Source organism: Castor canadensis, chromosome 2 (assembly GCF_047511655.1).
Source record: "Castor canadensis chromosome 2, mCasCan1.hap1v2, whole genome shotgun sequence".
In the NCBI taxonomy this organism is placed as follows: domain Eukaryota; kingdom Metazoa; phylum Chordata; class Mammalia; order Rodentia; family Castoridae; genus Castor; species Castor canadensis.
Genome location: NC_133387.1, coordinates 192,074,462 through 192,100,963, shown reverse-complemented (window position 1 = coordinate 192,100,963; position 26,502 = coordinate 192,074,462). Strand labels below are relative to the sequence as shown.

Genomic DNA, 26,502 nt, shown 5'->3' with positions numbered 1-26,502 from the left:
CAATGCACTTCCAAAAACTGAAATAGAAGAGAAATATGGACGATCTTTGGGTTGGTTCCTTGCAGCACACAAGAGCTTGGTGCAACTCATGAGTATCTGAATAGCATCTCTGTCTTTGGCTTCTTTCTTTCTCTCTTCTTTTTCTTTTTTTTGGTGTATTCTTGTTACTGGGGTTTGAACTCAGGGCTTCACACCTGCTAGTCCTCACGTGCTCTACCACTTGAGCCACACCTCCAGCCCTGCCTTTGGTTTCTTTAGTAAATTCTTCAGAGATTTTTCTCATGCCAATGTTATTAATTAAAACCGTACATAGAGTTAAACAAACTTAGATCCCATATAGTACCTAATTACCTTATTTTAATTATGTCAGTAATATTTATTCAGCACCCACATTATATCACACACTCTGCAAGGTGCTGGTAATACAAACTCAGCCCCTGCCCTACCATGTATTAAGAGTGTTCGGTAGATATTAGATTGGGACACAACTGGTCATTGAACTGTCATAATGTGAGTATTTCCTCCTTAGTCACTGCTACTCATTGATCCAGCCTGTGCTGGGCACACACCATCCCTGAACCAATCTCCTGTGCCCAGACTCTTAGGGTCATATGAGAACATGGACTCTTCCACAGTCAATCTGTGACCTGGGGGGGGGTGGAGGGGTGGGTATTGGGCAGAGAATGGAGTTTCCAGAGAAAAGAAAAATGCATCAGGCTTTCTGCATTCTTCTCCTACTATATTATCAGGCATATTGACCTCCTGAGGTTGGTTGCTTGCTTGTGGGGCATAAGTGAAAGGAGAGAAGAAAGTCACTGCCTTTTTAAAACAATTATCTATATGGCAAATCTCATCCAAATCAAATCTTCCTCACCAGAAAGCTTGGTTTGAGTACATTTGACCCCACTTCTTTGTATTCTTCTGAAACCTTTATAATGATGAAGAATAATCTTTTGAGGATGGGAATAAAAACCAAATCAAACAGTACTTCTGTTTCAATCATTTATTTCAATGTGCACCTTGTAACATATTTCATACCTAGAGAACAAGTTTGAGAACAACTACATAAAAAGTTTAGTGAAAGTGCATATGGTTTACTTGTTTCAGAAGAACAGAATTACCAGTCACGAAGAGCCAAAGAGGGATAATACATTCACAAACTTGCATGGGAAGTAAAATATTTACGTATCACCACTGTACATTTATGATGGGGTATTCTGAGGCATTCTTATTAACAACAAGCTTTTAGCAACAAGACCTCTGTAGCCTTTTGGCATTCAGTGGAGGATATTAATTTTAATTCAGTGGAGGTATGAATTCATTTGGCTCCCACCTTCACCACAGCCAGAATGGATTTTCTTTCATCAACTCCAGGATGCATATCTACCTCCCATGAAAAGTAACTTTCTTCTTAAGTTTATTACCAACCAAACCCTTGTTAGTAGCAGTTGGAGTTTTATCAACATCAATGCATTTACAATGGGGGGGGTGTAAATTATTTAGAGGGAAGTCTTAGAATTGAAAATAATCTCAAACCCTATTTGAAGTGGATTCAACAGTACAAAATTTATGGTTATATTAGTCTGACATCTAAACAAGTTAATAATTTGCTAGTAACATATTGTGTTGACTCCCTAAGGATTTACTGTATTTACATGAATATTTATTTTAATAATTATTTTATTCATAATTTTAATAACATTTTATCTTTTAGAAAACATGAATATAAAAATGACTATTATAAATTACCATAGCAATACCAAAAATGAATATTAAAAAGCAGCAGTCTGTATGTTAAAATACATAGAAATTTGCTATACTTCTTTAACGAAGTGCTTTACAAAAGTATAAAACTGTACAAGGTGCTATTTTTGTGAATTTTCTGTCTTCTTTTGGGGTTCATACTCAGGGCTTTGTGCTTGCTAGGCAGACACTTGAGCCAGGACTCCACCCTGTATTTTCTGTTTTCTTGATTCCTAAGCCAGACCAACAAGCAAACAATACAAACAGTGCAAATGAGCAACAGCCACTGATCACTTATGAAGTGGATTCCAGTGCAGAGACCAGGCCCCAAAACATTCATCCTTACTCTCACTCTCTTCGTTTTTGTTAGACCCTAAACTCACAAGTGAGCTAACTTCATTTTACCTTTTGTATCAAACATGTAGACTCAGAATACTTACTGAAATAGAATTTGAAAGCTGATCATTTAAAAAAAAACATATTAAAGTATTAACTATATATGAACTCTAAAAATTACACAGAAATATACATCATAATGTATGAAATTTTTAAATAATTTGAAGTAAAACTTTTTTTACTTCCATAATCAGAGGAAAGGCATATGTATAAGCGTACATTAAGCTAAGAATAAAATGTTATTTATTCTTTACCATACAAATTCGAACCGTTTCATTATAAATTCTCTTATCCATCTCTTTGAGCTCGGAACTGGTCAGAGCTTGAAGTTGTAAAGAGTTGGCCGACTTAAGAACAGCTTTCAGCCTAGTTACCTCATCTTCATTAGTTCTGAGTTTCATGGGAACAGTGAAAACTCATCCTGGCATCCTGTTCTCGGCAAGACAGTGATTAGGATAGTAATAACATGGTTCTTTCTCTTATTTCTATCAGTGCCAGATCTCTGTCCACTTCCCCAATACCTATCATTACCTGTAGTTTATATGCACTAAACAGAGGTGAGAAAAATGGAAAATTATGTCAGGAAGCAAATGTAAATAGAACATGGTAATATCTGTCCCTGCTGATGATCATGGAGATCCAGGTTACCTGGCATCTGTGGTTCTAGCAAATTATCTTCACCATCACCCACTAGTCTTTATCCTAAATTAGGAGAGAAATCCCCAGGTGTTCTCTGTGGCAACTAAAGAGCTAGGAAAAGTCAAATTATCTATGGGTGTCAGCGAGTGACTTTAAATTATTATTTTTTAAAAAACTAATATAGTGATAGATTCTTCAGACTTCTGTGTTAGAATTTCTTGAGGGTTTGGTAAGTGGTTTCAGCAGAGAAGCATGTGAACTCCAGAATGTCGGATATAACAGCATTTTAGGGACTTAGCCAAGACTCCCACTTGACATTTGTGAGTAAGATGTCCCACCTGAAGTGTTCTGTCCCCAATAGGGAAACTGAGGAAAGGAACAGCTCTAGGGAAAAGGGAAAATTAGTTGCCAAGAGAGCAGCAGTAATGATGCCCGTCCATGATGAGAGGTCCCTTTACCTCCACCAGTCAAGTTATGTTCCCCTTATAAACAGAAATTTAGTGGCCAACTAACTCGCCTGACCTAAATCCTTGGCTCAATTAAAACTCAGACTTTAACGACTCAGCCAGTCTCCTCCACACATAGTTTCAGAGGAATTTCTCCAAGTAGTAATAGGAGTTCAGCTCTCGCCTACAACCACAATGTGGACTTCAAACATCTGTTCCTGGGCTCCAATATGGTTGTAACAGGATGACCCTGTGAAAATTCCTTTATCTTCTTTGAGAGAAAAAATTACCCCACTAAACTTCCTTAATGTAGATAAATCAAACAGGATGACAATATTTCCATTGTCACTGTCCCTCCAGTCTACTTAACATCGTGAGTACAGGGTGTAGACAGGAAGAGGCAATATGGTTTTACAGTTGTGCTGTGTAATATAATTAACAGGTTTTGTATGAGCCTGAGATACTACAGGTATAAATCATAAAGAAAAATGTAAAAAAAGCTAGGGAAAATAAACTGGAGAGCCACAGTTGGACAGTGGGTTACAGATAAAGTTGGAGGAGGGAGAAAAGGAAGGCCAAGAACAAATACAAAGGGAGAAAATAGCAAAGAGGGCCTCAACAAGAAATCATTATACTTAGAATTCAGAAAGTGTGTATGTATAGGGTGGAGGGAAAACAATGGGTTGTTTCCATACAGACTCTACCTTAACTAGATTTTTTTTTATGTCTGTCTTTCTCTGGACATACAAATGCAGACTAACTCCATGATAAGCTCTTGGTGAAGGGCAAAATGCAAAAAAGCAATCAATGTATTATGCAGGTTTTTTTCTTTTCTTCAGTTTCACAGCTCTGACTCTTTGTCATTTTCATCCAGGTAGTATTCATCATCTGTGGTCGTGTCCGTGTCACAGTCTGAGTCCCCTGGGTCTTTCTCATAGATATTTAGTGGTTCACTTGGAAATAAGCCATCTTCTGGTGAATTTGAGCTTAATGACTCTGTTTGTGATAGGTTGGAAGGGTTATTTACATTATCTTTTAGGAAGCCAGGGTTCTTAAGAAAACCTGGTTTCCATAATCTTCCTTGTGTGAGTGATCTCTTTACATTCTCCAAGTAAGCCAACTGTTGCTCTTTTCCAAAAATCCCATAGTCGATAGGTCTGGAGACAGAGGATACGGTCTTGGCACCTGTTTTTGTCCTGCTTTTGTACAAAGCCCAACTTTCATTTTCATCACCAGAAGGAAGTTCAGAAAAAGATTTGAATCTTCGACTGTACACACTGCTGTCAGAGAAGTCATTCCCAAGGGTCAGTCGACTTAGGGCATCGTCAATAGATGTGCTTTCAGAAAAATGGCGCCCCCTGACTTTGGGAGGATGACTTGTGCGCTGATCACTGAGCACATTGATGTTTTTTAAACTCTTCGAACGGTAGAGCTGTGGCTCAGGGTCCCACTCCGGAGACAAAGTACTCCTTTGTTGCTGCTGATAACTGGCCAATGAGCAATTTATCATCGATTTCTGTGTGGGCTCCAAGAGTAAAGGAGGACTGAACCTCCTCTGATGACAGGGGAAGTCAGATTCTCTGAGGCTGGTGGATGTGAGCTGGACTGGAGTTCCTGCCTCTCCTTCCAGAATCTGAGCTATTGTTACATCTTTAGAATTCTCATGCTTTGGTGGTGATTCTGAGATCTTTTTAAACTCATTCTGGAGTAGTAGTGGCATGTTATTAGATTTGTCATCACAGGAATGACTGGAAGGTTCTCTGTTGGATATCACAGGAACCAGAAGAGGGTTCTCAGATTTCTCCACGTTCATCCCATCATTACTCAAACTTCTTTCGTCTATGGATTGTCTGGACTTTGGAGTAGGCTCAGGGGATGACGGGTTGCACTCCAGTCTACCAAGACATAAAGGACCAAAGCCAGATGTGCTTCCATTTTGGGGAAAGATAGTAGCTACATGTCTTCTGGGGCTTAAATCCTTAGCTGAGAATTTTTTGCTTGCTTGAAACATGGCTACCAAACTGTGTTTAATTGAAGATCTGTTTTCTGCTTTATCTAAGGCAGCCAAGTTCGTTTTATTTTTGTTATTTCCTCCAGAGAGTAAAGTTTGACCCCATGTCGCCTTATGGATTTCATCTTTAACCTTCCTGAACTCTATTGCAGCTACCTTCTGACTTCCTTGAGGTAATTCTCTAGGTTCAGACTTCTCTGCATGTAGTTCACCTGAGTGAGTCTCCTCAACAAACTGTAGTTTATGCAATGCTGGAGTTAGAGCAAAGGCTTGGCTTTCTGGGTCAGAAAGCATTTTATCAGTCACTTTTTGGCAATCTGTTTCAATTTTCCCCTTGACTTCCCTAGGAGGTGACCCACTGGAGCTATCATCTACAGTTAGGGCTGTGTGATCTTTCTGAAAGCAGCTTCTAGTTCCAGTCGGTGGAATGGCTATACCACTACCTGCACACTCCTCAGAACCTCTTCTGGTTTGGGAATTTTTAACTTTGCCTTCTGAATGGGCTGGGAGACCAGAGGGATCATTGTTTCTTGTTTTGTTAGATTCTTGGCAGATTTCAGATTTTTCTTCTGGAGCATTTTTTCCCTGATGCATTAATGAGGTATGCAGAGTTTCATTTTGCAATTTTTTCCCGCTTTGTGAATCATCTTGAGGTGTTTTAGCTAAGTTATCTTGGACAATCTCTCTGGCCTCAGGTTCTCCCGTATGGACAGAAACATCTGTCCCAATGGAAGGCTCTGAAGGGCCCCTGTTTGATAACTGTACGACAGCCGTATTTTCAGTGGTGTGAGAGGGACAACATGGATCAGAGTTGATGGTCCTCTTTAGCTCTTCTGAGGAAGGTGCTCCTGACTGCTCCTCTGCAGAATAATTTGGTTTGCCTCTTTCTAAAGAAATAGGCACTGCTTCAGTCTCCGCTTGAAGAGATTCTGTAAGTAAATTAGTATCTTGTGTGTACTGCTGAAGGAGGTCACAGAATCTTTTGCTGGGTTTTCTTGGGAGAGTATAATATATTGAAACCACCTCAAGACATTTTATGTTGTCTTCATCACCAGAGACAGAAAACATACTAGTTGTCTTAAATTTATGTAATGTCTTCTTCTTTTCTTTTCCTGGCACATCTGCACAAAATGGTAAGCGGTCTTCATTTGATAGTGTAAACGTGCCTGCTCCTTGGGTGGCAATGCCACTACCATTTTCATTGAATTCCTTCTGGTGGTGTCTTCTGCTTAAAGAACCACCTCTAACAGATGGGTCACTTTGCAGAGAGTTAAAGGTTGTCTCCCGAGGCCCTGGTGTTATGGCAGAGGCATCTGTATCTGAGACTAGTGAGATTGTTCTTTCATCTTTTCCAGTCGAGGCACATGTCTTCTCTGAAGGACAGGACAGAGCCCTTCTGATGAGGAATGGCAGTGGTCCTTTCCTGACAGAAGCAGATCTAATGCCTCTCACATCTGCCATCCTCTCTGTGACTTCAGATGTCACGAGGGCCGAGTCTGACACAGCTTTGGAGCATTCACTCACTGACTCAGGAGAACTGGAGCTGAGTTCGTTTGATGTGCACTTCCCAATTGGGTTTCCCACATCATTTTTTATTTGGAATGGAAGTGGCCCATGCCTAATGGAAGCAGGCCTTATCTTGCTTTCTGGCTGCCTGCTATTTATGAGAAAACTGGATGATTTTCTTGGCAAGGTGCAATAAATTGTGTCAAGCTCAGAAGCCTTGGAATTGCTCTGACTCTCCTTAATGAGGCGACTGGCTTCACTCGTGGGTATTGATGTACTTTCTGTTTTGCTCAACTTTTCAATACAGGATATACGATGTCTCACTCTTCCTCTTCCCTTTCCATTGCTTACGGGAGACTCTGAATGGTACTTGGCTACCTCATTATGCATAGGTAAACGACTATCATGACTCTTTTGGTTTTCTGAGCTTACAGCGAACTGATTATTTTGATTCTTGCTAGCAGTTTTTTCTTCTCTTTCTCCCAGAGATGGATTTTTGTCTGAAGGGGTTCTGCTGGAGAATACTGTGCTAGAAGGACTCACAAGAGCATCAGGGAAAGAATTATTCCATGGTGACGAATCTGGTGGTGCACCTAATGACAGACCTAAAGAATCACATGAGATATTGTGCCCAGCAGCCATCTTGGTGCAGTTGGCAGAATGAGTTGTGGGACATTGTTCTCCCTCAGTATCTAGAGACTGTGAGTTTTGGTTATCAGTAGGTTCGGAACACCACTGGTTATTTTTAACAATGCTTGAAATATCTTCATTACTTACTGTTAACTCCTGGTGACAATCTTGATTTGGGCTGGGGAAGTATGGTGGTGTTCTGCTTTCCTCAATGAAAGGAGAGGAAGTTGCAGAGTTGCACTTTCTGTTTCCAGGAAAACAGTTATCTTTTTTAAGTTCATTGGCTTTATCTCTCTGTGATAAAAAGAGTCTTGAAAAGACTCTGGGTGAACTTTTTGAACTTATCGTGGTAGATACATTAAAACCAAACCTGTTGTTTTTGTCTGGGTCCTGAGAGAGGGCATTTTGAAAATCAGGTAAAGGGCTAGAGCTCACTGTCTGTGAGACAGATTGGGGCATTTCACCTATCATGTTCGTCTGGTCTGTTTTATTTAGTTGTTTGTCTTCTAAAATAGATTCATTCTCGTCTTTCTCATTATTCATTTCTGTGACCAAGATATCAGGCTGGGTTTTAACAAGAGGTGGAGGATTAATTGAATCCCTGTTGGTAACTTCCATATGGTCTCTTGTCGGAAGGGAGTCTAGCTTCGTAGGAATAATTTTTTGCAAAGTGACTGTCGCACCCTGGAAGTTAGGACACTGAGGTTTTCCTTTGTTATCAGGAATCTGGGGGGACGAAGTTTTGAATGAGGATGCTCGAGTCTGAGAAATTCCAAATGAGTAAGGTTCTTTGTTTATATGTGCATCTACAAGAGAACTGTCCTGTTGATTTTCCAGTCCACTAGATTTGATGTGACAGTTTGAATCAGTCAAGGAACAAACATTTGGTGTGCCAAAATTGGGAGTTGACTGGTTCTTGTTAACAAGTGGTATCTCCATGCGCTCCAGCGGGGACATCTGAAAACAAGGTTGCCAGGGAGGTGACTCTTCTTGGCTTCTGAAAACATTTGCTTCATAGCCAGAAGAGAATGGTTCCCAGTGTTGAAAAGGGACATTGTGACCATGAACAGCTGGTACACTATTTGCATCAATGGAAATCATTTCAAAGTCTCTGTCCGAAGAAGTAAATGGCCTCCTACTTTGATGAAAGTCAGACCACGAAGAATGTTCTTCCTGTTGGCTCCAAGAAGAAGTTTGTCCAAATCTTTGCTCTCTTCTTTGTCTGAAGGTATTGCTAAAGAAAGACCTAGCAAATGGGTTGTCTTGTTGGTAGAATGGCATATTCTCTGAGTTCTCAAATGCGTCAGGACTTACTTTGTTATCCATGGGGGCATTTTGGTAAACTTTCTGTGAATGATACAATTCATATCTCCCATTCTCCTGAAAACACCGGGGATACACACACTGGTCAGCAGGGTCCATTTCCATTGGTGATGGTGCCCTCTGGAAGTCCTCCTGGTTCTGCCTGTCTCTCAAAAAATCTGATCTATTCCATATGATGGATGACAAAGGAGTTCTCTTTGGGCTTTGCTGGTGACTTGGTGGAACAAAGCTACTCTTGTTCTGAGTTGAGGCTGGAAAATGTAAGCTTCTTGCAGTGAAATGCCCTGTGGCTGGTGAGGATGATCTTTGCCTGCTGTCAAAACACAGAGAAGTACTGCCAAAAGTGTTCTTTTGCACATAATCTTCTTTAAAGACCCTGGGCTCCCTTGTCCTGTACATATCATAAATTGTCCTTGTCCGGGGGGAAAAGGTTTTAAAACCTTCCCTAGGAGTTCCTGGTCTCAGGATGTCATAGATGGACATATTAGAAGTTTCATTCCGGCGATTTTTTGGCCCTCCTGTGATACCGCCATGCCTGTTCCCACTGGAGTAAGAATGACCGAACTGTGATCTTGATCCATAGTGAAGGGGCATTCTGGTATTCACTGAGATGGCCGATTGTTCTTCAGCCAGTTTGCTGTCCAAATCATCTAAAACTAAAGGAGAACATGAACCATTTTTTGTAGCTGATTTTACAGTTTAATAATAACTTGAGTTATTGAATTGAGAAATCCAGTCTTTTGTAATTTTTATCATATTAGCATAAATGTGATAACATTACTTTTGATTATGTTTTCATGACAGTCTTTTACGAAACTGCAATGCAAGTTTTTTTTTTATATATATATACTTTTTCAAAGCATACTTTTCAAAGTAAACCTTCCATAATACCTTAAGGATATAAAGGTATTTAACATGTTCTTAACAACAAATTTAAATCATGGTTTCTCTTAGTGCATCTGGAGTTTACTGAGCTTTTCTAAGACATGGGCTTACTAATGTAGATTGCAGTATGGATCTACCATTAAGTAACTAGACAAACTGAGTGTGATTAAGCCATGTCTTTCTGTTCTCTCATGTCACTAGGTTGCTATAATATTTCAACCTGTGTCGTCTTCATGAAATTGTAACAGAGATGTGTGTAAACTGCATGTGACTTCTGAGTTTACTGTTAAGAAAACAGCATTACTGCCAAAAGTTTAGCATTACCACTTAGTTTCTAAACATACTTAGTTGGATGGACTTGACCAATATATGTAGTTAAAAGTTCTATATAAAAATAATTCAACGATATGCTAATGGTAGATTGCTTTTCCTGGAAAAATTAAGATCTTTTCGCACAACTATAATGCAGTACCTCCCATGTGTTAGGCACAGTTCTAATCATTTTAATATGTTAATCCATTAAATCCTCACATAACCTTACAGCATTGGTGTTTTTACTGTTCTCATTGATAGTGAGGCATGGAAAGAACAAAACAAGTAAGTTGCTAAGGTCATACTGCAGGGATCTGAACGAGTCCATCCACATAAGCATGGTGTAGTGCATACAAGCTGTAGTTTTACAAGGAGGTGAAGTTGTTGTTGTCAAACAATGATTGCTTCTATCTCAGTAGCAAAGTCAGAGTCCAGTGACCTCCTTATAATACCAAGGGCCTAGCAGTAGCCACTCTTAATCCCCCAGAGTTGGATTTTGATTATTCAGTCACTTAGAATCCCAAATAAACAATGCTACTTTACTCACTACTCTTGAGGTCAGAAAAATTCCTGTTCTGTTTCTCTTTATTTTCTGAGAAGCCATGCTAGCAGTTCTCCTCTTCAAATAAATCTTCATTTTGGAATAGATTCTCCTCTGGGTCTCTGCCAGAGACCATCTTTTAAAAACTTAGTTTTAAATTTTTGTCTGCTATTTGGTGGTATTGGATTTTTTTTTTTTTTTTTGCTACTGGGACTTAAATTCAGGGCCTACATCTTGAACCACTCCACCAGCCCTTTTCTGTGAAGAGATTTTTCAAGATAGGGTCTCATGAACTATTTGCCCAGGCTGGCTTTGAACTGCAATCCTACTGATCTCTGGCTTCTGAGTAGCTAGAATTTCAGGTGTAAGCCACCGGTGCCCAGCTGCAGTACTGCAGTTTGAACTCAGGGCCTCTCACTTGCCGGGCGCACTACTACTTGAGCAACACTGCCAGCTGCCAAAGACCATCTTACTGAGAGGCGTCCTATATAGAGTGTCCACTGAAAGTCTCTACTGATTGACACATGGGATTGAGGCGATGTCGTTGCCTTTGCAAACTGAATTTAGTCCTCAAAGTGAAGCTAGTGCCAGGGTTCTTCTGGTACAGCATAACCCATGTAAAATGAATATGACTCATAACAATAAAACACATATGCATGTTGTCCTGGTGGAATCTGGTTTGGCTTTTATCATTATCTACACACACAGTTAATTGTGCAATAACTATTAGATTTCATCACAGTGCATTTATGTCCTAATCATGAATAAAAGTCTATTAAGAATAGCAAACTATGTAGATATATTTCCTTTTTACCTAAGGTTAAATATTAAACATTATTACTAGTCCATATATTTATCAGCCTTTGATCTGAAACTATTCACTTTAACCATGAGGTTTTTTTCAATATTTGTGTCAATAACATATATTAGGATCATTTTCAGATAAGGTAAACAAGAAGACTTTAAAAATAGAAAGTTTGAGTTGGGTGTGGTGGTACATGACTGTAATCACAGCAGTCAGGAGGCTGAGATGGGGGACTGTGAGTTTGAGGGTTAACTTGAGCTATCCAGCAAGTTCCAGGCCAGCCTGGGTTACACAGCAAGACCCTGACCCTGTCTCAAAAACACAAAACCAAAACCACAAGAACAAAGTGCAGAAGAGAATTTGTATTATGTTTTGAACCTTTTAAGACAATCTATAATTACTATTTGCTTCCCTGTAGTGCCAGGAGTTCCAAAGGTGTTCAACACAGAGACTTACCTTGAAAAAGCTCGTTTTCCAGTGTCGGGGCATCCCAGGGGGGAGGCATGCCGCTCTCCTCCATCATGATTCCTGGCCTGGGGACAAATGCACTGTCAACTGGTTGACTTTCCAAACTTGAAGTATATGTTTTCTCCTGCTATTTTTAAAGTAAAAAACATAATATTATTTCTGGACTTTTTCCAACTTAAATACTCACATGTTCCCACAAAGACGTCATAAACTTAAAAGTCCCAATCCAAGGACTACAAATCAATTTTCCTAACATTTATGTCTCAACTTACAATAACACTGTTGTTTTTGCCATTTGCAACCAGTCATGAACTTCCCTGTATATACATTTATTTTTAATTCTTTTAATTAATTGCAAGTGTTCAGGTAAAATACTGAGCGTCCCCCTGCCAAAATTTCCTGTGCGCTTACCCAGACTTACACACGCCTTGTGGCATTTATTAATGAGGAAGAAAGGCTCCTATATAATTTAGGAGTAATTGGATATAATTTATGGCATGAATATGAAATTCAGACATAAACAAATAATAGAATCAAACTTAACTATCAAAACTTACTTAACAGTTAGAGATAATAAAACCTCAAAACAATAATTGCTTGAAAAATCAGATCAGTTAAGGTTAATTCTTTCACCTTAAAGTATATCAAGATGCTTTCTGGCAATCTGGAAAGAAACTAATTCCTTTCAAGTTGGAAGTATTGTCCCCAACAGCTCTGCTGGCTGGGTTTTTGGATTTCCTAACATTGTGCATATTCTACCAAGAGCAGGTTCACAGTGGATGTTAAGACGTGTGAACTTCATGGATTTATGGGAAAACAATGTTTCTATTCAGAAGTCATTTATCTCCTAGACAGCCTTGAGTTGCTGACTTAGTGGTTTTGAAAAAAACGCACTGAGAAACATCTTATAATTTTTAGACTATTGCTAGTTTGAAGGATTTAGGAGACTGACATACAGTTGAAGTTGTTTTCCCTTTTTTAAAATCTTGATTTCATGAATCCGATCGATCACTGCCTTACTTTCAAGCTCAATTTGTCTGCCTAACCTTGGAAGAATTATCCACGCCCACACCTTCACTTTCTTGTGCCAAAACTCCATTTGCATTTCCTCTGTCAATGTGACTCTGTGACTGGTCACTCCACTTCTTTGCAGCCTACACTGACCCCTGGACAAGGCTTGTGCCACTTTCCTTTCCAGTTTCTACTGTCAGTTCACGCAGCTACCCAGTCCTTGCTTCTGGAGCCCCTCTCCTCCCTAAGTGACCTCTTTCCATGTCAGTCCTTACTGCATTCCATCTCCTGTTGCATCTTCCCAAAGCTGCAATGTTTACATTCATTTATTTATTGCAGGCCTGAAGCCCAGCTGCTCATAATTCCTACAGTCTTCAATTGGTTGTCATTGATTTGTGGTGTTCAGCTCTACGGGCAGGCTACAATCGAATACTTACAAAGGGGATTTATTAATAATTTATTAATTATTGGATATAATTTATCACCCTAATATAAATTCAGAGGTAAATACATAGTGGAACCAAAATAATTTATTGATTACTGGCTACAATTTATCACCTTAATATGAAATTCAGAAGTAAAGTGTGCAACCAAAACATAACTATAGTGAGATACCCATCAGGGATAAAAAAAACCTCAAACTAATTGCTTGGAAAAATCAGATCAGTTAGAGTTAATTCTTTCTCTGAAAGTATATCAAGATGTTGTCTTTTGTTCCTAATGTCTCTCCAATTCTTTATTTGTGATAACAACAATTAGTCCTGGATTTTATAAGTCTGTTCTTTCCTCCAAATCTGCAGCTTTGGTAGTTGGTGCAGAATAGCCATATCTGATTGAGAGACTACCAAGTATTGTCCCTCAGCCATTTATCACCCTAACAAACTTCAAATTTCCCCTATGGAGACCAGAGTCCAGTCCTCCATGCCTCCTGGATCACATCCTGAAAATTTACAGTGAAATAGAAAGCATGTGACCCAGGGGCTCAAGGGACGAGATGGACCTCTTTAGGCTGGGAAGGACCACATCCATGTAGAGACCTGACTTCCTTTGGTTATATTTCTGCACAGATCCTCTACTTCGAGATGTCCCTTCTCCTCTCAATATATTCAGGATTCTTTCAACACATCACAGACATGTAAATTACAAGGCTAACTAAGAAAAAGTATCAAGCCTTTGTTTCCAGTTTTAACTCCGCCAGGATTCTTTTTAGTGATAAAACTTTAAAAATGTGACTGCTAACTAATGGCAGGTATTGGACAAAAAGGAGATTGAACATTATCACTGTTTTGTAGATGCCTAGCTTTTATTTGAATGATGTATGGGATATTATTAATATTTTTTTTCTTAACAGCAGCTAAACATTGATTATTGTATATGATCTGCCAAGAGCTTTGAGTAGATTACTTTATTATTTTAACAACCCTATGAGTCTCAATTATTGTCCCTCCTTTGAGAAAACCGAGGTTTCAAGAGGTCAGGTCATTTGCTCAGTCACACTGGAGGAAGGAGAGGATAGATTCCCAGGCTGTCAGATTCCAGAGCCCAGGCCGAATCTGCTCACAACTCCTAGTAACACTCCTCAGGTCTTGGTTTAGCCACACTACATCCTGGAAGTAGGCATTCTTTGCAGCCAGTTTTATCTTAGCACACCTGGAAGCACCTGAAGTTTCCAGTAATCCAGAGCAGACACTGGTCGTCAGTCAGGGCTCAGATGTGGACTCAGACTCTCCCTCTAAATAAAGCTCTATGCTGTGAAGTTGACCTAAACATTAAAGCCTAGTTTCCATTCCTGGCCTAGAAGATGAGGTCCAAACACCTCTTTGCGGCACACCACAGTTCCCCATAATGCCATGCATGTGTAGGCCTCCATGCCTTGGCTCCTGAAGTTTGCTCTTTCCCTATTTCTTCTCCCGGAAAGTAGCAACTCATCCTTCAGATTTCAGGTCACATATTACCATCTCTGTGACAGGCAGAATTCATTCCCACTTTATTTTTTATGGACCACTGGAACTGTACCTACTACGTCATGTTCAAAGTTTCCACTTTTAGTCTATCACTAGCTTTCCTTCCTCCCTACCACAAATTTCAGTCTCCTCTCTGACTTAGGAAACTAAAGATTTCAAATACAAATGAATCAGGACACTGGAAGTGGACCAAGCTCTAAAGCAACCAAGAAAGCACCTACCATGGCATCTAGCAAGTAAGAGATGGATTAGCTCCAAATCTATCTCTTCCCACAATAATTTACTCTTCTGACTTCTCTAAAACATTTTCTATTCAGACAAGTGGCTTACTTACACCACACAAATAATACATGGTGGCACTGGTTACTCATATTCATCAGATCTGATCCCTAACCCTGTCCTTCCCACTCTGGTGGTTTTTACTGTTATTTTACTAATGTGTGTCTTCAGTTAGAAGGCAATCTTTCTGAGAGAACATATTCCATGCCCTCCACTGCAGATGGTGTGATACTTTCCACATACTTAGGAAGTGACTTATGTTGTATGAAGGTAGAAAACTATGTACAGAAGGTTTCTAGCGAAGATTATAGCAGAAATTGAGTGGTTAAACACATGGGCTCTCTATATTTCTAATCCTTTCTCTGCCCATTCATAGCTATATTACTTAACCTCCCTGTACCTTAGTTTCTTTCTTGGTAAAATGAAAATAACAAAACACCACCTACCTCTCTGGTTGCTGTGAGGATGAAATGACTTACCAGCTGTGAAACCACTTAGAATGGTGCCGAGCACTTAGTGAGTCCTGGTCGGCTCCCTGTTCTACTGCAACAGTAGTGCTATCGGCTGTTACCATTCTGTTACAACAGTTGGGCTATGACCTAGTACTGCTCTTTGGAGTTACAGAGAATTTCCTGGAGGACTCCTGCTGGGACTTACAGCTCAATGAGCTAGAAAGGTGTCCCATAGGACACCTCAGAGGCCAAAATGCTGGCTTTCAAAAATCTCAGTTACATTCTCTACTGAGTAAAATACAGCCTTTTACACAACTGCAATTCCCTTTAGTGATATTGTCCGCAATGCTGACATGATCAGACAAACAAACCTTCTGTCACAGAGTAACCTTAGAATAGCTGGGAACTTCCCAGAGCAGCCAAACCTGCAGAACGGCTGTCGGGGCTGAAACTGAAGCTCACTGATATTATCAGATGCCTTCACAAAGTCAACAAGTTAATTTTTCAAGGAGCTCCTGAATTTGTTCTGTCTGTTTTCCTGCATAGGTCACACCCACCAATGTACTCTGCAGTTTAAAACCACTTACTCATCTCCTCTTTCAGTTACCGAATGCACAGGTTGTGTCAATTAGGGGGGATACATAGGTGAGAGTGACATTGTCACTGTGTATGGGAGCTCACACAGGCCCAGCATAGTAAATGCCAGGTTGGAGGTATGTTCCCAGGAGTACAGAGCTGGTGGTACTAGGGTCACCCAGAATTTGCTCAGAGATAAGGAGTGACAAGTATTCTAGGCCATAAATTTTGTCTCTATTCTTTTTATTTATTTATTTATTTATTTATTGGTACTGGGGCTTGAACTCAGGGCCACTCCACCAGCCCTTTTAGTGATTGAGTATTTTCAAGATAGGGTCTCACGAACTATTTGCCTGGGCTGGCTTCAAACTGTGATCCTCCTGATCTCTGCCTCCTGAGCAGCTAGGATTACAGGCATGTGCCCTGGTACCAGGCTTGTCTCTATTCTTAAAAGTAGAGTTTGATTTTGGATTCCTCTCTTGTAAAGACACAGTTCTTAAGTAAAGACTTCTTGTTCCACAGGGAACGTCTGGCAATGTCTGGAGACATCTTTGATTATCACAACAGATGAAGGAGAGATACTGGCATCCAGTTAGTAGAGGCCAGGGGTGTTGCTGAACATCTATGGTATACAAGACGCCTCCAACGACAGTCATTCAACCCAAAATGTCCACAGTGCTGAGGTGGAGAGAAACCCTGAGCTAGATGACCTCTAGGCTTCTATCTAGCTCCAAAAGTTCAATTTTTCTGAAACATTTTTCTTCCTTTAAGCTTGTGCAAATGTTTAAATATCGACTTCTCTTCTGAGGGGAAGGCCATTCAACACTGTAGTAAACCTCACATCAAATACTGGAATTCCTTTGTACCATTCCTACCTGCCTGCAACCCAGTGAGGGGAACTTCATCACCTCAGCCTTGGCAGGAAACTCCATGACGTCAACAGTCAACTCCCAATGCACTGTGGGCTAAGGAGCAGGGCTTCTGTGACTAAATAATGGACGTCCACAAGTGACACGGAACCGTTGTTTGAGACAGACTTTCATTATTTTCTCTCTCCTAGTTTTACAATAGGTGTTAACTGAGAGGAACCATCCCTGGCTGGAGGCCCTTATTTTCCCACCTCTTCCCTTTTAGGTTGACATGCTCTGACTAGGAAACAGTTCAGTGAAAGTGAGCAGTCAAAAAACAAAACATATTGATCCACAGATAGGATTTTCAAATTCCAAGAATGCCTAATTAGCCTTACCATTTTATACTTTCTAGATATTTATATTTCTCTTTATATAAATTCTATATCCACTTCAGATCCCACATCACTCAAACAACAGAGGAGGGTGAGTCTGAGTACTTCTCCAGGAAAATTTGAGAATGCAGAAGCATACTGGACTAGGGCTCCATCTTCTTAAAAAGCAGAGCTAGATCCAGAGGACATGCACTTCAGTCCAATGCTCAGTTACAAGAAAGCCTCTGTAGGTAGCAGTGAACTGGGGACCATATGCAAACAGAGCTTCAGGGCTCACTAGCTGTAGGCAGAATTGACATTTTTGGCTGTAAAGTTCCAGAGACCTGGATTTTCCAATCCTATCTCCATCATTTACCAGTTAGATCTTGAACATGATTTTTAAATTATCTAAACCTCAGTTTTTTCATCTTTAAAATGGGTAAATGATAATACTGAGTCAACAGATTTTCTCTGGGTATTAAATGAAATGGTCTGTGTCACATACAGTGACACATCGTTCATTAGAGTACAGCAGTTGGTGCTGCTGTTGTGATTGGGGCTGAAGCATTTAGAAGAGAGAAATAAGGTTTGGTGTTATTATCCAGAAGTAGCACTACTGTGAAGAAGACTAGAGGTTCACTTTTGTTTTTGATATGCACTCCTCACCATAATTCTACTCTGTGCTTTGTATAAGAGAGAAAGAGGGAGGAAGGGAAAAGGATACTAGTTCGAAGGCTACAATAAACCAAAAAGTGCCTCTACTGTCCTCCTGTCCTTTTATACTCCTCCCAAAAGTGTGTCTTCATTTCCAAAGTACATTAGTTACATAGAAAGACAGAGGCACTTTCCTGAGTCATAAAAGCTGAAACAGAAAACTTAGAGCTTCTCTCTCACATGAGCACATGAGCACCGTGGTAAATTTAAATTTACACCTTTGGTGGAGTGAGGATCACGCGGGTCATCCCGTGTGAGCTTGTTCCAGCCAAGAGCACCTCCATCTCACTGTTTTCCTCTTTGTATATAAATGATATGACCCCAGAAAGGGTCCAGTCGAGACCCCACCAGTGTGTAGAACTGGCTGCGGCTGCCTCTTGCCTGGTCCTCTGTCCAGCTGTTTGGGGATATACAGGAGTGACAAATAGAAAACATCAGAGATACCTACCACCAGTGGTGTGAGTAGAAACACAATGGCCTCACTCCTGCCTGGCACAGCCTATTGACTGAATCTTCTAATACCAGAGCCAACTGGAAATCAGCCACAACTGGGAAACTGAACTTTTGAGGAGCAATATATGCTCCTAGAGTAAATTTAAAGCTGAGCCAAAAGGAATTCTATTCAAATAGGTAGCCAACCCGGGATTGCAGAAAGTCTGAATTTCTTAATGTAACCTTTAGTTCTCTGGCTACTTACCACTGTCGTTCTCCTCACAGACACAGGAGATCCACAGCCATCACACCTGTGGAAAGAATTTGAGATAATTTCTTTGAAGGGCCTAACTTTTACCAGGAGGAAAAATCAGCAACACACTTATCAATGTATCTTGATACCTTAAGATTTCTAATACATTGTAGAAAGTTATTTCTTGGTTAGTGCATTGTTAGACAAAATCTCAGGTCCTTTTCCTATGATTGCTTAGAATCAAAGTTTGCATCTTTGCCACTTAAGTAACCAAGAAAATGTTATATAATAATGGATTTATGTTTAAACACAGCATAAAAACATAATAACAAAATGGTTACATCTGTTGATGTTTATTATGACAGGCACTGTCATGCTCCGTGTTGGTAACTCATTTAGATTCTTCATTCCCTTGAGGTTGACATTATGACCGCTCTCCACACGTACACGCTGTAAGATGGAGCTTCAGGAAAGTTAGAATCCATGGCTCAAGGAACACAGTGGCTGGGCTGGGGATCAGGCATAAGCTGTCTGAATTCAGAGCCTTCCTTAACCAGTATGATACACTGACTCTGTGCAAATCCAAACATTTTCTGTTTCTGCACATTTTTATTTTAAAGATCAACTAAGTGAGAACCAGACATAATCTATAGGAGAATCATTTAAAAAGCAAACGGTCCAAAGTGGCCAGGCACAGCTGTACCCTTCATTCAAACTCCTAGCTGCTTCATTGCTCGTGAAAATTGAGCATAAAGCCTGGGACCAAATAATTTTATATTTTAAAGATATCTATTTCATAGTTTATCTCAGATTTTAAACAAATTAAAATTAATTTTTTTTCATATTACTCTGAAATACTAGCTTTATTAATTTCATCTGGGCGTTAAACACAGGTTGGGTATTCCTTATCTGAAATGCTTACGATCAGAAGTATTTTGGATTACATTCTTTTTTATCTTGGACTATTTTGCGTATACCTAATGAGATACCCTGGGGTTGGGACCCATAAAAACATGAGGCTCATTTATGTTTCTATACACCTAATGCATATGCCTGAAGGTCAATTTACACAATAATTTTAGTGCACCTGCGTTTTGATAGCATAAAGTCAGGTGTGGAATTTTCCACTTGTCATGTCAACTCTCAAAAAGTTCTAGATTTGGGATTTTGGATTAGGGATGCTTGCATTTTTATTCTTCCTTCCCATATACATTTACTGAGACTGCATTTATTGTGACTGTATTCCTCCTACATGCTGTGTATACTCTTTTAAGGTTTTACAGGAAACAAGTATGATTGAGATGGGGACCCTGGTTTTATTTATTTATTTATTTTTGAAAGCCTTTACCAATAGGAAAGATTAGATACAAAACAAGCCAAAATATAATCCAAGACTTGATGAGGACAATAAAGAGATAAAGTAAGACGTGCTGAAAAGTAAAACGTGAAGAGGGCCAGCAAGCACTTCCTGGGGGTGCACAGGGAAGGCAGTAGGGAGAAGGCAGCAGAGAACTGGTACAGAGGCAAAAGACCAGCTTGAGCAAAGGCTTGGAGATGAACATCACAGGGGTGGGTGGGAACCAGCAAGGAATTCAGTTTGTCTGGGGCCAAGAGCAGATGTCAGATTGTGCAGGGTCTTTCCAGATCCCTGGTGGGTTACACCTCTCACAGTACTCCCCAGCCCCAATCTCACTAGCTCACCAGGCCCCCATTTGATTTGGAGTAAAGGCAATAAGGCAGGGTTCTGAGAGTGCCAAGTGTGTAGAAGATGCAGCTAAAGAACCGGAGGATACCTGGATCACAGTTGGGACACAGTGCCACCAAGTGCAAGGGCGTGCAGTGAGTGAAATGATGTGCATTCATCCTTGTGTGGTTGTGCTTTTATGGACTTTGGTAAGAGGGGAACTTCCAGTTGCCTTGGAAACCCAGTCTCTGCACCCATCCAGGCCTGCCACAAACTAATTTGTATTCCTCCCATCCAAGTACTAACCAGGCTTGGCTTCTAAGATTAGATGAGATTGGGCACATTCAGGATGTTATGATTGTAGACTAATTTGTGTTTCTTATAAGAATAGCTTCCACCTGAAGAGTGAATAAAAGCATTAATGGTGTCATGAAGACTATGCCGGTAAAAGTCCTCTGGACTTGGCCATGTCAAGAGATACAAACAGAGCTCATCGCCTGCATTTATTCCCAAGTACTATGGATGCTGTGTTTAGAGAGCTCTCACAAATATTTCCACTTCTCCATCTCCAATCATTCCTCCTGACACTAAACTTCCATAGTTTCTCTTCTGGACTCCCCTCCATCCTTCACATATCAAGAGATCAATGTAAAATATGAAGATCTTTTCAATTCCCTGCCTAAAAATCTTACAAGGTAGTATCCAAAAAACTTTGGTTTTTGGTGGTACTGGGGTTTGAAATCAGGACCTCGTGCTTGTTAGACAGGTCCTCTACTACTTGAGCCACACCCCCAGCCCTTTTTTAACTTTAGTTATTTTTCAGATAGGGTCTCGAGCTTTTTGCCCAGAACCAACCTCGAGCAATGGTCCTCCTATCCATACCTCTTGAGTAGCTGGGATTACAGGCTTGTTTTGCTAACTTTTTACCTGGGCTGGCCTTGAACCATGAGCTTCTGAATCTTTGCTTCCCCACTATCTGGGTATCTAAAATCTTAACACAAAGCTTTTCTTTTATCTGGTGAGTCCCCTAGGCAACCCTTCTTATGTCCACACTCTACTTCTCATAGGTATCTGTACCCTGAACTCAAATTAATTCTACCTCAATTCTCTCTTTTTTCCAGAATTATTCTCTCTTCTTTGTAGATCCCATTCACAGCTCAAGACTATTCTAATCAGAACTCTGAGTGTTTTTTCCCCCCAAGTGTTGACAGAGCACACTTTAACCACTAAGGAGCACCATCTGGATGACCACAGGCAAGTCGGACCCTCCAAGTCCAAAACAGACTCCACGTCCTACTTCCATTCCCACTCCTTCCTATCCAGTAAACAAATCCTGATGACTCACACTCAGAAATCCATCCTCAGCTCCACATCTCTCTGCCTCTACTCTAGTAACAACATTTATCTTGTTTTTTTTATAATAATAATTGCTATTATTGCAATAGCCCTTTAATTGTCCTTCTGAATCCAGGTTTGGTTCCAATCCATTCTGTAAACTCTAGCCAGAGTATCAGTACAAATTGGACCATGCCACTTCTCTGCAGACTTCCTTTTGCTCTTGGGTAAAAGCTGAGCTTCTTCTGTGCATTCATTAGTTATGTGCATTCATTAGATTCTCATCATCTAGTCCCTCTATACTTCACAGCCTCATAAGCTCACCTTCCTACGTCTCTTCTGCCAGAGGGAATTTAGTAGACATCTGAGCCTCTGCACATAGTGTTCCCTTGTCTGGAACAGATTCCTACCAGCTCTTTGCCTGGATAACTATCTTATGCTTGAAGAATCATGTAAATGTCACTTTCTCCAGGACATTCAGGACTTAGTCTAAGATCCATGATGCTCCATCAGCATGGGTCTTTCCATTGCTACACCATTCTTCATGTTTCCCTATTTCTTTTTGTTATCCTCACAAGACAAAGGTTGTAAAGGCAAGGACTGTCAGTTTTGTCCTTGTGCTGCACGTGGTATTTGTGTGCAGTTTTTGTTGAATAAATGAATGCCATCACTCTTCTCCTCACCACACCTGATCTTCCTCTTACATTCACAATCATCTACCTGGCTTCCTACAGCGGACTGTAGAAAATTGATCTCTTTCTTTCTTAGCCTGCTCATCTAATAACTAGGTTCTCATGATTCCTTACTGTAAATCTTGCACAGATCTGGTCCTTTTGGTCTTTCCTTTCTCAGTGGTATCTTACCTGGTCTCTCTGAGTCTAATTTTGCCCCTTCTACTCTATTCTTTGTGCTACAGCTGGACCAAAGTTTCTTAGTCTCAGTACTATTGGCATCTTTTTTCCCCTCTCCTCTCCTCTCCCTCTCCTTCCCCTCCCCTCCCCTCCACTCCTCTTCCCTCCCCTCTTCTCCCTTTCCTCCCTCCTTTCCTTTCTTCCTTCATTCGTGTGTATTGTAGGATGTTTGGCAGCATTGCTGACCCCTATTGACAATTCACCTATGAAGACCAAAAATGTCAGTCATTGCTGAATGTTCTTCAGAGCACAAAAATTGCCCTTGTTAAAAACCATTGAGCTAAAGTGAAAATCTGATTATAACACTTCTCTGTTTAAAAAACATTAATATAAGACACACACATATGTGCATGCATGTGCACACACACACACACACACACACACACAAACACACACACACACACACACAGAAATGCAGCAAAATGTTAAGTGTTAAGTGTTTGTCCAGACTGGTCAGATCAGTGGGTTGTGGTTGTGGGCGATTTTTATCTGTTAAATATATTTAATAAAGAAAAGAATGATATTATTTTAAAAGTGATTGATTGCTCCCTACTGCATCTGGGATCAAGTCCAAGCTCTTCAGTGCTGCACTGCATGTGTAAGTCACATGTAAGTCCCTCTGTTCCGTCTCTGCTAACTCCTCCTGCCCCATCTCTCACCAGTGCTCATCTTTACTGACCCTCAGTGATCTAGATGAATCTCTGCTTTTTCCAGTTTCTGCATCTTTGCTTGCGTCATCTCTTGCTTAGCACAGCCTCTGGACTCTTAATTTCCTAGCTTGCTCCTACTTGTCCTTCAAAAATTGGCTCTCCTCTTCCAGATAACCTTCTGGGTCCTCCCATCTGAATTTGGTGCTTTTCCTATTGCGTTCTTCTGGCGGAAATAGCATCATTGCCATAGCACATTATATCACAACCATCAGTGTGTGACTGTTACCCAGGTCACAGCTAGTCCAAAAGGTATCTCTGTGTGGATTCTGACAGGCATCCCTTCCTTAAGGCCCCTTCCTGTCGTTTGTTGGAAACAGCCAAAGTAAACACTCGAATCTAGGATGATCATAATGAGGCTGGCATGTCTTACCGTTCTGTGGCGTAGCTTCTGCTTGACTGCCTGTATGATGCTCCTCACTAGATTATAAAGCCCTCTGGGAAGGGTCTTTGCTTTATTTTCACTATTTTATATCTAGTATTGAACACATCGTATGATCCTGGGTAGAACTGGTTTTTTTTTTTTTTTTTTGGTGGGACTGGGGTTTGAACTCAGGGCTTTGTGCTTATAAAGCGGATGTTCTACCACTTGAGCCACGCCTTCAGGCCATTTTGTTCTGGTAATTTTGGAAATGAAGTCTTGCAAACTATTTACTCTAGTTAGCCTTGAAGAGGGAGCCTTCCAAACTCAGCCTCCCAAGTAGCTAGTATTACAGGTGTGAGCCACTGGTCCCCGGCCTGAGTAAAATTTTGATAAAAGCTTGATAAATGCACAGAAGAGAAGCTATCACCTTGGCTATTATCTATCACAGTGGAAAAAAGCTAAGTCACAGTGGTTCCCAAAACTCGATGAGTGTCCAGATGTCCCAGAGAGTTAAAAATAAAATTCCCTGTGCCCTACTGCATACCTTCTAGGTCAGGATCTGTCATTATTTTACAATTGTTGATGACATTCTAATAATGAACAACCAGATCAACTGGGAGCCATTGGCCACCCGGGATGAGACTTGAAAACACTCCCCTGGTCTTGCTGCTCACAGAAGGAACAGAAGGATCCTGCTTACTCTGCGACTTCTGCTTCAGTCTAACTTCGAACTCAGACTCTTCAATTAGGAGAGAGAGAGCAATAAGAGAGAGAGAGAGAAAGAGACAGAGACAGAGACAGAAAGAATATGAATCCAGGAGAAATAAGATCTGCCTTTTACCTTTCCAACACAGTGTCTGATCTTTCTGCTTACATAAGGAGGTGCAGCTGGATGGTCTAAGCTGTGTACGCCCTATGGATTAGGCAAATTTGGGCATGTCTGAAGAGCAGCTAGTGGACCCACGAAGGCTCCTTGAATCTGAAGGGAAGAAAATCATCCTATAGGAACAGGGTAGAGGGCACGCATACTCCCACTGCAAGATTGCAGTTGTCACTAATCACAACTATGTAGTAAGTAGGCACCGGTATGTGAAGCACGGTGACAATCCTCGAAGGACAGGAAATTTAAGACTAATTGTACGTGTTACTCATGAGCCATAGGAACTAGTTCTTTTGTAGTTTCACTTAGCCTTAGACCTTGGGACTACGACAAGGAAAGAGTAAGGAGAAGAACTCACGCCCCTAAAATCACCATAACCAACCGGTAGCATCTGGTTCCACAGCTTCAAGAGGGTGTGTGGACAGAAGCATAGGTGGCCTCCTTGAGGGGGTGACTTTGCAGTGGAGTGTGTTGGAACACAGTGCCGAGAGCAGCAAAGCACATCACCTCTCCATGGAGCAGAAGTTGTCACTGGAATAACTTGTGTCTGGACCAAGAGTGAAACAACCATCGATGCCACTCCACAGCCAGGACGACCGCATTTATAGGCTTGTGCCACCCACTACTACACACTTAGTGAGTCATGTGACAGGCATTGGTGAGACAATAGTTACTGCAGTTCTGTCACATATGGGACTGAGTACCCCATAACATGACATGAGGAAATATGGTCCTGTGGTTTACAGGATGGTGTTGGGGGAAAGTACACACAATATACCTAGACTTTTCTAGAATTTATTGGCTAGCAACAAATAAAACATAAATGGAAGATATTTTTTCTGGGGGCGTAGTCAGGTCAATCATTTATAAATAGCATTAAAATCATAATGGGAGAATTGGAGTATGATAGAAGTTTGGGAAAAGGAATAAATCATATTTGCAGCAGAAATGGTAAATCTTCTAGCCTTTCCATGAATTCATGAAGTCACTGTTCTTATGGTGGTTTTGTACACTGAAAGTAGGAACCCTAAGCTTCAAGATACACATGCAGTAGTCTCTCCTGACCCTTGGGGAAAGGGATCAAGACCCCTAGTGGATGCCTGAAGCCACAGATAGTAGCAGAGCCTCTATATACTTTGTTTTCTTTTCCTTTTTGTTTTGTTGTTGTTGCATTTGGTAGTACTAGGGATTGAACTTGGCATCAGGCTTGCTAGGCAGACGCTTTACCACTTGAGCCATGCCCCAGTTGTACTGTGTATTTTTCCTCTATATATACATGTCTATGATAAAGTTTAATTTATAAATTAGGCACAGTAGGAGATTAATGACACTGATTAATAATAATGTAGAACAATTATCATAATACAGTGTAATGTGAATCTGGTGTTCTCTCTCTTTCAAGGTATCATATCATATTTTATTGTATTTTGAGCTGTGGTTGATGGTACAAACTGTGGGTCAATGGGAGGGATACTGTATTTTTTATTGGCTGAGCCTTAAAATGACCACATATATCTGGTGAAATGGAAAACACCCTTCTTTTTTCCTGAGGAGGGTTACCGACTATCCAGTGTCATTTCTCAGTTAAACCAAAGCATATAGGTAGGTGTGGTGGCACATGTCTATAGTCACAGCACTCAGAAGGAAGAAAGTCATGAATTCAAAGCCAGACTGGGCTACATGATAAGACTCTTCTCAAAACAAACAAACAAACAAACAATCCAAAGCTTAAAAGAGGAAAATAAATTTCTCTGACAATCAACCATTTTAGGGATACACAGAAGGCTGTTTTTTGCATATAGGGATTGGTTATTTTTTCTCTGATTTGATTGCTTTTTCTCTGAATACAATTTTGGAAAGTTAAATCAAGATCCTTTAAATCTATAAATGAAAAATACCTCTCATTCAATTCTGTTTACCTGTAGCTGTATTAATAACTTCACTGTTGATGGCTTTTGTGTTTTATATTTAACCGTATATTTATTTTTATATTATATTTCATAATATATTATA

At 40.4% G+C, this 26,502-nt stretch overlaps 1 protein-coding gene across 10 annotated transcripts in view; it reads right to left on the bottom strand.

Annotated features, from left to right (window-relative positions):
* Positions 1–988: 988 nt before the first annotated feature.
* Exph5 (exophilin 5) overlaps positions 989–26,502 on the bottom strand; it is a 96,811-nt gene continuing 71,297 nt past the window's right edge. For 7 of the 10 annotated variants that reach the window (XM_074066770.1, XM_020170545.2, XM_074066771.1 and 4 more), the window contains 3 exons: positions 18,621–18,666; positions 11,694–11,832; positions 989–9,350 (listed from right to left, as the gene is read on the bottom strand). In XM_074066770.1, the coding sequence (XP_073922871.1) occupies positions 4,066–9,350; positions 11,694–11,832; positions 18,621–18,666 (5,470 nt within the window). In that variant the 3' untranslated portion in view covers positions 989–4,065. The remainder of the gene's footprint in view (positions 9,351–11,693; positions 11,833–18,620; positions 18,667–26,502) is intronic. The other 3 variants (XM_074066777.1, XM_074066775.1, XM_074066776.1) reach the window with 1 other exon arrangement.